Consider the following 13,176-nt stretch of genomic DNA (forward strand, 5'->3'; position numbering starts at 1 on the left):
CCTCATCAAAACGTCCCCTCATTCTTCTGAACTCTCTTTGAGGCTTGCTTCTTCCAGGAAGCCTTTTCTGAGTAATACATACATCTCTGATACTGATAACTTGGTAAGGAGGGCAGCACAGAGAAGTAGGAATCATGTCCATGAGTACAACCTCTCCCTGCTTGGGCACTAACCACCTTGTGTCCACAGAAAAGCTAGTTTAGTTCTTTGGCCCTCAAACTTCTTATCTAAAATACACAGCAAGCAGATGATCCGATTCCTAGGATTACCTCTGGCTCACCAACTCCTACCTCGTTTCCTATCAACATTCTCAACTCCAGCTACACTCCTGGTGTTGTACTAGGCTCTGTGAAGCAGGCAGAGAGACACTGTGATTTCTAGACAATGAGAATTCACAATCATTAGCTACAGGAGGTAAGAAGCAGACGCATGACCACGCACACAGAGCTGAATGTAATAGGGTCATACAGGTATTATGGGAAAATATACTCTAGAGACCATCTACAGGTTAAAAGAGCCATACTCCTACAAACTATTACCCCAAGTGCTTCAGAGACAAGGTGCCTTTACATTTATTTTCTCTAACATCTAGAATAGTGATGTGAATGGCACTGGCGTGGCAGAGGCACTGGAAAGCTGTTGTATGCTCCTCATCATAACTGTCTGAACGTGTGTCTCTCAAAACAGAGACCCTGGGAAGGGAAAGAAAATGTCCATTTCGAAGTGAGAGAGTGGCATGGCCTTATATATACTACTAAATGTAAAACAGATAGCTAGTGGGAAGCAGCTGCATAGCACAGGGAGATCAGCTCGGTGCTTTGTGACCACCTAGAGGGGTGGGATAGGGAGGGTGGGAGGGAGACGCAAGAGGGAGGAGATATGGGGATATACATATGCATATAGCTGATGCACTTTGTTATAAAGCAGAAACTAACACACCATTGTAAAGCAATTATACTCCAATAAAGATGTTAAAAAAAAAAAAAGAAAATGTCCATTTACCAGCACCTTCTGAGGCCTCCATGCTCTCCCCTGCTGCTTTCAGTTTTACTTCCCACTCTTCTCCTACCTGCTCCTCCTCCTCCAAGCATCCAGCCACAGGAGAATATTCATTGCCACCTGTCCCTATTTTGTGTTTCTACTTCCAGGCTCTTATTCATCCCATTCCTGTTACTTTACCCCTGGATGCCCCTCTCCATTTAAGTTTATTAAAGGTCCTGACTGAATGCCATCTCTCTACACAGACTTTTAGAAACATTCTAGCATAAAGAATGTCTGTAGCATTTATTTGTGTACACGATCATTCTGCATATTACATTTGGACTTGAAAAAAAAATAACACATTAGCTTCTTATCTCTTCAACTTGGTTGTGCATTCCCAGAGAATACTGTCACACTTCTGCCTATGCCTCACAGAACCTAGTACAGTGCCTTGCATGTAGCAAGTGCTTAACGTGTTCATTGGTTGCAAAATCCTTCAAGAGCTCAATTGCCGCATATGGTGGAAACGTGAAGAATAATGGTTGTTCACACATCACGACAATTCTGTAGAATGTATGATAAGAATGTTTCAAAGACAATGCAGCAAGGAGGATTTAATCCTATTACATCATCTCCATGGGCTGCCTTCTGTTGGCAGCTCAGACCTACCTGACTGGTATCTATGGGGCACGGAATGAAAGAAGCTTGGGAGAGGAACTGGGTGGTACCCAACAGATCTCGAACACCTTCAGCATCACGTTTATACTCTTTGACGGGCTCCAATCTCATCTTTTCTTTTGGAAGTAAGGCTTCGTAGCAAGGGGCATAGCCAGAGGGAGGCAGGAACTTAAATTCTCCGTGACGTCCCCCCATCAGGAAACGTACTCTGCGTTATTTGGAGAGACCAGGAAGAGAGAGGTTAAAAAAATATATGCCAGCCCAAATAAGTGAAAGTTAAAGATCAGCTCTCCCTACCCAAATTATTTTTTTGGGAAGTGAATGATTTCAGATTCATCACAGCAAACACTCTAAAGTACACAACAAAGCAGTGGAGAGAAAGCTGACTGTCAATTCATAGTGCCTGTGATTCTCAGTTGACCATGTCAGCTAAGTTCTTAAAAATGAACTTATACTTTAAAACCACTAGATTTTAAAAATCAAGTTCATCCTTACTCTAGTAGGGGAATCATTACTGTAGATATTATTACTACAGTTTGAAAAGAGTAACAGTGATAATGATGATGACATTATTTTCTGAAAAGATCACATTCAAACTACAGCATGAGAACTTCAAGTCTTTTTACTTGAGAGAGGTTACTCACACAATGATGAAAGAAAACATGATATAAATATTTGGGGAAAACAGGACATTCCCATTTTAAGGTGCAGGTAAAAGATCAAGTAACACGAGAGTATTAAACAGAAATGGTATACATGCCAAGAGGCTTTAATAGAAATGATAACACTGAAGAGGCTGCGGTTCCCCAAAGCAGCCATATGAGGGCGACTGTGAGGAAGCATCAGCAGGTGGTTACAGCCATGGGGGTGCCAAATAGGCATCAAGTGTTTGCTCACTAGGGTCCCAGTGCCTTCTCAGGGGTACCACTGCCTTGCTGCCATCCAGGCCTGATGCTCTGGCCCACTCCAGCAGTGCCCACAGGGGCCTCCCAAGGAAGAGGGAAGGATCCTTGGGGGGCCACAGTCATGGCAGGCACTAATTACCAATAAACTGAAGTCTTTCAATATTTTAATTCAGCATTCTGGCTGAATTTCAGCCCCATATATATTATTAAGTTAGGGTTAGGGTTAGAGCCCACAGATCCTCTGCAAGAAGAGGGTGAAAGTGAGGGTCATAGGCTCTTAGGTTTGGGACTAGATATATAGCTTTTGTAGATCAACTTCAACCATATTAAATTGATGAGAAAATATGACTGCAATTTTAAATAATTAAGACATGGCAAGATACACAGCCCTGCAGAATCAACAATAACTTTACACAGGAAAAATCCATCCATACACATAGCAGCTACACGTATTCACTCCCTCCCTCTTTCCCTCTGCGTAACAACTATTTACTGAGCCCATACGACTTGCACTGTTCTCCATACTGGGGATTCAGCAATGAACAAAGAATACCCTGTCCCTGGTGTCACAGAGCAGGCATCCAGTGAGACAAATAGGATAATTACTGATTGGGAGACATCTGATGAGGGAATAAAGAGGGAGACTGAAACAACTCGGGGAAGGAGGAGAGTCCTAGATTGGAGGCTACAAAGGCTTCTCCGAGGGGGAGATATTTTTGTTAACCCCGAGGGAAAAGGAGGAGCCAATGAGTTCAAAATCTGGAGGAAGAGCATTCCAGGCAGAGGAACAACACGTGCAAAGGCCCTGAGGTAGGGAAGAGCTTGGGTGGAGGGCAGTGTGAGTGAGAACACGGAGAGCCCAAGGGGCTAAGAGATGAGATGGCAGGGGGCAGGGCTAGATCAGGCAAGGTCTCTGAGTTGGGATTTTCTTCCCGGTGAGCAGCTTCTGAGGGATTTTAAGGAGGAAGAAATACAGGATTCTTCTAGCTGCTCTATGTAGGAGGCACCTGACACCAATCTAGTCCCAAAGAGACATGAGGGGGGGTTGGACCAAGGTGATGAAAGCCAAGCTGGAAAGCAGCAGTTAGATCCCAATTTTGTTAGGAACTGGTGATGGAGTGAGCCTGTGTGTGTGGAGGGGGGTGAGGTATATGTGGGAAAGGTTATGATCTAGCAAAGCTCTAACAACACTCTCCACTAGATCTCATGTCCTTTAACTGGAATATTCTGGTGGGGCAGCCTTGCGAGAGAGTCTCAGTGTTGGCTGAGTAACTGTGATTGTGTGTAGCCTAATGATAAAACTGGAAAATGAAAATCTCTCTGAGTAAAAGACATTTAGGATTTTTCTCCCCTTCCCAATATAAACAAAATTTTTATCCAAACAGCATTTTATAAAATGCTGTTGTAAAATTAATTACAGAAATCATATGAAGCCTCCAACTTTCCCATTTTAAACTAGTAAGCAACAACAATATAGAATTAGAACCACAACTGTCCCTTGTGAACGTTCCTACATTAAATGTTATATGACAGGGCACGATTTATGTGTATTAAGACTATGAACAATGATATAAGAACAAAATTGAGTCATTAGCCTGCAGTGTTACTAATTTAGTAAAACTTCAGGAAATAATGACTAAGACTTAAAATTTATTGAGAACTTTCCAAAATTCAGTTGCAACATAACAGATTGTGTTACTGACATGCTGAAACTATGGGATAAAACTAAATTGTTTTGAACAAAGAATTTGTGTGGGAAGTTTTCTGCTTCTCCCTTCTCACTGAGCATCCTTCCTGTGAAGAGCTGAAGCTTCCTGGGAGCTTGTACAGTAACTGTATTCTCTGTTACTCACTAGCGTACGGATTCCAAGGCCAAGCAAATGATCTCTTATGAAGCCGTCTAGATGGATTTAATTATTCATAAGCTCTCTCGCCAGTTCCATTTAGTCTGAACACTTCTCTTATGTTTTAAAATCTGCTGTTGTCTTCTGGATAGATAACAAATCAAGAAAGGTGGAAAGCCGTGTAGCACTCAGGGAGAACAATGCTGCTTTTAGAGTCAGTTATTAAAAGGAGAATGATAATCTGGTTTTACAGCTTAATCTTATCACCTTGAATGGCCACAAAGACTGTAAAATGAAAAATTAACGTAGCCAGAAATCAGCGTTTACTGCTTACTGAAGCGTTCGTCTTCCAACGCCATTATGCTGTGCTTCAGTGGGTAGAAGGAATGGTTCTGGGTAGCTTCCCAAGTCCTGCCAGACAACAGCCCTGCCATCTGTGGCTCCTTCCCTCGCTGCCCAGAGTCTGTGGGAAGGGCTCCAGCAAACCACCACCAATACTGGTGGTCCTCATGAACTCTCTCTGGGACACCCAGATTGTCCAGGTCAAAGGAAATAATGGGGATCAAATACAGGCTTAAAGGAAACAATCAAAAGAAAGAAATAAAATACCTGAAGCCCACCTTAATTATTTGAGGATATTAAAACGGGATCCCCTCTGTCTCCATTTTAGCAGGAGTCCCAAAGGCAACTAATTCAGACGATGCCAATATTTTCTCATCCTGAAGTGAAGTGCTGGACCAATTATGAGGATCCATCAAAAAACTGTGAAACCTGTTCAGCTTTAGCCCACCCCATACCTCCACGCTGATAAGAAAGGTAAAGAATTCATTTGGAGAAAACCATCAGGGAGAAAGGGATGGGAGTTCTTTCCCATCAGGAGTCAAATGAGGGCTGTAAGGAACTACTCAGAAGTTTGTGAGCACCCCCTGGATGTAGTGAGGGTCATATCTGCCTAGTGATAGTGAAGAGTAGAGGGAGAAATGAGCCAGCTGCCAGCCATCAGAAAGGAATTCTGGCCGGAAAGGCAAATGACTGAGCAGAGATCAGAAACCCAGGAGCTGGGGGAGGTAGGAGGCCCATGCAGCTGGAGGGGGAGGGGACGGGGGAGGTCTGGGGTCAACCAGAAGGGAGCAACCAACACAGGTGGTAAAGCCAAGTCAAGGGAACTGAAGTTGGACCCTTCCAGCCTGGTGCTCTCCAAGAAAGCTACAAAAGAGCCTCAGAAGAGAAAGAAGCAGCAATTGTGCAACTGCTACAAAAGTCCTGATGCCACAGGCAGCTGCACCAACTCCATCAGATGTGCCCATCCCCCAGTCATCTTGGGTCTGGGCTGGACCCTAGACTCTAGAAGGGCATGAGAAAGGAGCTAGCTAACTGAAGAGGAGCCTGACCTCAAACTGCAGGGGGAGTCGGGTAGGGCTCAAATATTAATTGGATACAAATCTGGAGTTTTTATACTACTCAGAAGATGGAATTTTTTTTTTAAATTATTGGCAAGATGGTTCCTGGCCTTAAAAGAAGTAATGAAGGCTATAGAACTCGCCCAAGAACTTATCCAGGAGTCCAGAGCATGGATTTGAAGGGGTGGAAAGAGAACCAACAGAAGTTACACCTATCTAGTCTACTTCTTCCAATAAATCTGTTATCTGGCACTTACTGTTTATCTTTTAAACCCTTTGAAATTTAAAAGATTTAAATTTCCAATTAGAATATAAACCTCTCTTCTCTAAGTATATTCTTCCCTGCTCCTTGGGTTCCACTGACTCTCTCAGCATCGCAAAAAAATGTTAAATTGAAAATAAAAAGATAATTTAAGAACGGAGCTCATTAAAATTAGTTCTTCTTTACCCTCCAATTTTTCTCTACATTAATAGATTTTAAAAATCAATTTCATTAATCAATTTAATCTCTTCCACTAAAGCACATGTATCATCTTCTGGGGTTCTTCCTATAACTCAGACATGCCATCGGCTCTCCAAGGTTTTTTTTTCTTCCTAAAGTGATTACAGTCAGTGACTGTGTCCTTAGATTTCTCCACTTTAGAGATGAGTAATAGCTTCAGTAATAGCCGCCTGGGAGTAGTGAAGTTTGAGGATGTGTAGAGGAATTTTTTATTGACTAATTTTAAAAAAACAGAGAAAACTGCATTGAAAAATCCCCACTAGCATTTCCAATTTCATCTTTTAAGATTTGTGCATTTTTGTTTGCCAGTTTGCAGAAGACATGAGAATACCTATCACAAATCCCCAAGTTTGCAAGACTGATCCATGAAAAAACAATAGAGTAAAAATCAAGACAAACCTTTGCTATGCTCAAAAAGGATGACTAGGTTTCCTTATTCATAGCGTACTAGCAAACTGTGAAATCATTTTAGTCTTACTAGATGTCCCATTATTCTTAATGAATTCCTCCCAGGAGTTGGGATAGCGTTCCAAAGAAGAAAAAGATACAGGCTGTGGTTAGGAGGAGAAAGAATTAGCGAGCTTCTGCTGACCTAAATTCAATTCATAAGTCATGATTCATAATTGCATCTTTAGTCCATATCGCTAAGACGGAAGAACAATTGGAGTTATGTATGTTCTCACATTCATATTTCTTTCTGGCCAGTGTTTGATGAAAGCCCAGGGCAATCCAGCCAGCGCTCATCATGTTCTCTGCAAAAGTATATTTATCTCAGTAATAATTTCCACAGCATTGACCACAGCAAGCTGCAAATAGCTAAGCTACTGGTTACCTGAATTTTAGCCAAGCCTGGTGGATACCAACAGAAAACAAACAGCAACCGCAAATACCAACCATCTTTGGATAGTGTTGCTTTTATAAATGAGAAAGGGCTGGTAAAAGAGTTACATAAGAAGATTAAGTAGATCTACGGGGAATTTAACCATAGCTATAAAATATATTCTACTACAGTGACTAACTCATCAATTTTCTGCAAAACTAAAAGTAGCTCCCAAATTTCACTACACACTGTGGCTTCTACGTAATGTTCTCCATGTGGCCCATGCCATCATACCACTTGGCAGGGTGAGATTACCTTTTAATAAGAGCTTCCTGGTATTTAAGTAATTCAACTTTTGGGTGGGCTCCAAGGTACACATGCATCATCCCAAATTCTGTCCCAGAATGAATAGGGTTGTTACACTGAGGGCCTGTTACACTAATAATACCCTCCACAAACAAACCACAGTGAGAAGGAAACTAACGAGGCACATTCATAATAGTTAGAAAAGAGAGCACATATTGATTTGTGGATTTTATTAGTAATGACTCAGGCTGCTTTTGACTTCACTGTGGGTAAATCTAATTGAAAAAGATTTTGCTCTCCAATGACTGCTGGCAAGGACAGCCTAATCAGGTATTATTAACAACATAGTTTGTAATTATAAAAATAATTGTGGGGTCACAAATTCAAGACCATGACCTCGGTAAAGACCGAGGAGGAAAATGGGGCCGTAGGAGAGAAATCTAATTTAGACGCCTCACAGAAGTTGAAAGTAAACATGAGAAACAATTCTCAATGCTTGTATGATGGGAGAAGAATCTCTTTCTAGATAGGGATAACCTTGTACCTTGCTGCGAGGGACACTATGAAACTAGGCAAGTACCCTACTATATTGGGTGAAAACAATAATTTCTTTTCAATTTTGTTATTAAACACATTTATTTTCAATAAGGTACTTTAACTTGGATTAATAACTTGTTTTCTCTTTCTAGCTTTTTGTACAACTGAACTAAAGTAGTACGGAGAGGAAGTGCTGGGTTTCCGCACCGAATCATATTTTACCAATTGACGTAAGAGTAAGTACTGGTATGTTGATCTCATTTGCTCATAAGTGAAAATAAAAGAATTGGCTACTCCAACACAGGACCAGCATTGACCCTGAGCAAAGACATCGTGTGACGGGCTGGATGTATTTCAGTAAAATGTATTTCCCAAGTATGCAACCAACTGTGATTCCATCTCTCCTCAGACCATATCAGGTTCTGAGAACCAAAGACAGGAATATGACATAGGTGATATTTTCCTGATAGAAAGGAGGCTTAAGAGACATCAAGTCTCCTGATACAACTTTTCAGCTTACCCTCATTCAATTGCTATGAGCAAGAGGTTCTTATGTCTAAGCTGTTAAGTTTTCAAGTCAACGCATCTGGACCCCTAGTTCTTAAATTCTCTCAGCAGTTGTGCCTTCTAAATGGGTTAGACGTCTCATTGTTCTTATCTTGGAACTCTGCTTCTTTTCTCCTGTGCACTGAGAAGGATGCATGATCTGCTGACCTAGACATAAGATACTAGAAACATCTTCTACATATGAATACCTTTCAGCCCCCTATCTCTTCCCCTGCTAGCCACAATCTTTGCAAAGAGAAGATTTCAAAAAATCCCCAACAACAAAAATCAGATCACACTCAAAAATTCCTATCTCTTTGACCTGAGGGGGATCGGGTGGATGAGTTAATGATTAAAAGTCACGCAACGTCTGAGATCGGATATAGTTTGCTAAGCACAGAATATGCAGAAAAGTCCACTAGCCAGCAGACTGGCAGAGACCTCTTTCTCCAGAGATTTGACTTCTAGCTAAGCACTTCTCTCAGATGAGATGCTTGGGAAGTAGGTGGGCTTTCTTTGAAAATTAGTGAAACTCAGTGAGTAGGACATGGTTGAAACAAAGAAAAAAGGGAAGGGCACTGATGCTGGGTGACCAAGGCCATTAACTACCCAGGCAAATGCAGTCCTGAGAACTGACTGCTCAGTGACCTTGCTTCTCCAGAGAAGGCACTGAGCCAACAGGTGGATGATCCAAATGCTGTTACGTTGGATTTAGATTTCTGCTCATTTTCTTTACTCCCGGGGAATGGGGTGGGAAAGATGTACAATGGGGCTTCTGCTGGTTTTCCCCCTGATTGCCAGAGGGAATCAGTTTGTTCCAATCAGTTTTCTTTGTGTTTACAGTGCCTCTGTCTTTCAATAACGCTTCTTGTTGTCTACATGCTCCCTATGGATAGCAATAGGAATGATACATTCTGTCACACTTCAAAAGGGAGAATTGGGGTGAAATTCTCATGGAAATATTGTCAGCACAGAGAAACACAGGTAAAGAACTCTCAACTCTTTAGACTATAGTTCCTAAGGCTGATGTTAAGAGTCTCTGGCTTAACCTGCGATGGGCATATTTACAACCTTAAGTAAGGTTTTACTATAGTGGTTCTCCATTTGTTACAAGAACCACAAACAATGAAAATGCTTAATTTCAATATATTATATCCATCTACACGGGTATGTTTATAAATATGTCTATATGTGTGTGTGTACATGTGTAGGGATGTGTATACTGTGTTGCTATGTATGTTTGCAAACATATATTACAGGCATACCTTGGAGATATTGTGACTTTGGTTCCAGACACCACATAAAGCAAGTATCACAATAAAGTGAGTCACATGAATATTTTGGTTTCCCAGTGCATATAAAAGCTGTTTACACTATCCCATCGTCTGTTAAGTGCACAATAGCATTCTGTCTAAAAAAAAATGTACATACATTAATTAAAAAATAATGCTGTTAGAAAAATGGCGTCAATAGACTTGCTCCATGCAGGCTTGCCACAAAGCTACAGTTTGTAAAAACTGCAATAAAGCAAAGCGCAATAAAACGAGGTACACCTGTAGTGTATACCAGCAGTCCCCAACTTTTTTGGCACCAGGGACTGGTTTCGTGGAAGGCAATTTTTCCATGGACGGGGGTTGGGGGGGATGGTTCAGGTGGTAACGCGAGCAGTGGGGAGCAGCAGATGAAGCTTTGCTGCCCACCACTCACCTCCTGCTGTGCGGCCCGGTTCCTAACAGGGGGTTGGGACCCCTGCTGTATAGTATGTATGTCTGCATATCTGTGTCAAATTCCAAAGGCTGAATATCATATCCAAAGGATAATTCTTTATTCCTAAATAGTCTATTTAATTGAGACAGAATGAAAGTTTTATCCTTTTTTGGAAAATATATGAATATGCCTTGATTTATCCATCTTCCGGAGGTACTGAGACCTATCACAGTGGTATCACTCTGGAAGTCCCATCACTTGGATACCAGAAGCTCTCAGATGGATTTTTTGTGGTCCCAGCTTTAAGTGTCTGCTCTCCACAACTCTCCTCTTTTCATGGCCTTTTCCAATGGAAACCAGCAAGATTCTAACTGTACTGATTCTAGTCTCCCACTCAATCAATTACGATCTCCTTAAAAAGCAAGGATCAAGAATGGCTAAGAAAATTTTGCGACAAAATAGTTATAATGAGGTCTTGCCTTACAAATGTTAAAATGTATTGTCAGAGTAAAATAATTAATACAGCATCCAACTGGTACAGGAAAGGGGCAACAAATACATGGAGGCTAAACAATACACTACTTAATAACCAAGAGATCACTGAAGAAATCAAAGAGGAAATCAAAAAATACCTAGAAAAAAATGACAATGAAAACACGACAACCCAAAACCTATGGGATGCAGCAAAAGCAGTTCTAAGAGGGAAGTTTATAGCAATACAATCCTACCTCAAGAAACAAGAAACATCTCAAATAAACAACCTAACCTTACACCGAAAGCAATTCGAGAAAGAAGAACAAAAAACCCCCAAAGTTAGCAGAAGGAAAGAAATCATAAAGATCAGATCAGAAATAAATGAAAAAGAAATGAAGGAAACAATAGCAAAGATCAATAAAACTAAAAGATGGTTCTTTGAGAAGATAAACAAAACTGATAAACCATTAGCCAGATTCATCAAGAAAAAAAGGGAGAAGACTCAAATCATTAGAATTAGAAATGAAAAAGGAGAAGTAACAACGGCCACTGCAGAAATACAAAGGATCATGAGAGATTACTACAAGCAACTATATGCCAATAAAATAGACAACTGGGAAGAAATGAACACATTCTTAGAAAAGCACAACCTTCTGAGACTGAACCCGGAAGAAATAGAAAATATAAACAGACCAATCACGAGCACTGACATTGAGACAGTGATTAAAAATCTTCCAACAAACAAAAGCCCAGGACCAGATGGCTTCACAGGCAAATTCTATCAAACATTTAGAGAAGAGCTAACACCTATCCTTCTCAAACTCTTCCAAAATATAGCAGAGGGAGGAACACTCCCAAATTCATTCTACGAGGCCACCATCACCCTGATACCAAAACCAGACAAAGATGTCACAAAGAAAGAAAACTACAGGCCAATATCACTGATGAACATAGATGCAAAAATTCTCAACAAAATACTAGCAAACAGAATCCAACAGCAGATTAAAAGGATCATACACCATGATCAAGTGGGGTTTATCCCAGGAATGCAAGGATTCTTCAATATACGCAAATCAATCAATGTGATACACCATATTAACAAATTGAAGGATAAAAAGCATATAATCATCTCAATATATGCAGAAAAAGTTTTGACAAAATTCAACACCGATTTATGACTAAAACCTTCCAGAACGTAGGCATAGAGGGAACTTACCTCAACATAATAAAGGCCATATATGACAAACCCACAGCCAACATTGTCCTCAATGGTGAAAAACTGAAACCATTTCCACTAAGATCAGGAACAAGACAAGGTTGCCCACTCTCACCACTATTATTCAACATAGTTTTGGAAGTTTTAGCCACAGCAATCAGAGAAGGAAAAGAAATAAAAGGAATCCAAATCGGAAAAGAAGAAGTAAAACTTTCACTGTTTGCAGATGACATGATACTATACATAGAGAATCCTAAAGACGCTACCAGAAAACTACTAGAGCTAATCAATGAATCTGGTAAAGTAGCAGGATACAAAATTAATGCACAGAAATCTCTTGCATTCCTATACAACAATGATGAAAAATCTGAAAGAGAAATTAAGGAAACACTACCATTCACCATTGCAACAAAAAGAATAAAATACCTAGGAATAAACCTATCAAAGGAGACAAAAGACCTGTATGCACAAAACTATAAGACACTGATGAAAGAAATTAAAGATGATATAAACAGATGGAGAGAAATACCATGATCTTAGATTGGAAGAATCAACATTGTGAAAATGACTATACTACCCAAACCAATCTACAGATTCAATGCAATCCCTATCAAACTACCAATGGCATTTTTCACAGAACTAAAACAAAAAATTTCACAAGTTGTATGGAAACACAAAAGATCCCGAATAGCCAAAGCGCTCTTGAGAAAGAAAAACGGAGCTGGAGGTATCAGGTTCCCGGACTTCATACTATACTGCAAAGCTACAGTAATCAAGACAGTATGGTACTGGCACAAAAACAGAAATACAGATCAATGGAACAGGATTGAAAGCCCAGAGATAAACCCATTCACATATGGTCGCCTTATTTTTAATAAAGGAAGCAAGAATATACAATGGAGAAAAGACAGCCTCTTCATTAAGTGGTGTTGGGAAGACTGGACAGCTACATGTAAAAGAATGAAATTAGAACACTCCCTAACACCATACACAAAAATAAACTCAAAATGGATTAAAGACCTAAATGTAAGGCCAGACACTATCAAACTCTTAGAGGAAAACATAGGCAGAACACTCTATGACATATATCACAGCAAGATCCTTTCTGACCCAGCTCCTAGAGAAATGGAAATAAAAACAAAAATAAACAAATGGGACCTAATGAAACTTAAAAGCTTTTGCACATCAAAGGAAACCATACACAAGACCAAAAGACAACCCTCAGAATGGGAGAAAATATTTGCAAATGAAGCAACTGAC

At 40.4% G+C, this 13,176-nt stretch overlaps 1 protein-coding gene across 6 annotated transcripts in view; it reads right to left on the bottom strand.

Annotated features, from left to right (window-relative positions):
* The window catches only part of RYR3 (ryanodine receptor 3), a 551,623-nt gene that overhangs the window by 220,478 nt on the left and 317,969 nt on the right, over positions 1–13,176 (bottom strand). For all 6 annotated transcript variants that reach the window (XM_082384899.1, XM_082384900.1, XM_082384898.1 and 3 more), the window contains one exon: positions 1,651–1,867. In XM_082384899.1, coding sequence (XP_082241025.1) covers positions 1,651–1,867 — 217 coding nt within the window. The remainder of the gene's footprint in view (positions 1–1,650; positions 1,868–13,176) is intronic.

The sequence above is a fragment of the Balaenoptera borealis genome, assembly GCF_965194805.1.
Source record: "Balaenoptera borealis genome assembly, chromosome: 3".
NCBI lineage: Eukaryota > Metazoa > Chordata > Mammalia > Artiodactyla > Balaenopteridae > Balaenoptera > Balaenoptera borealis.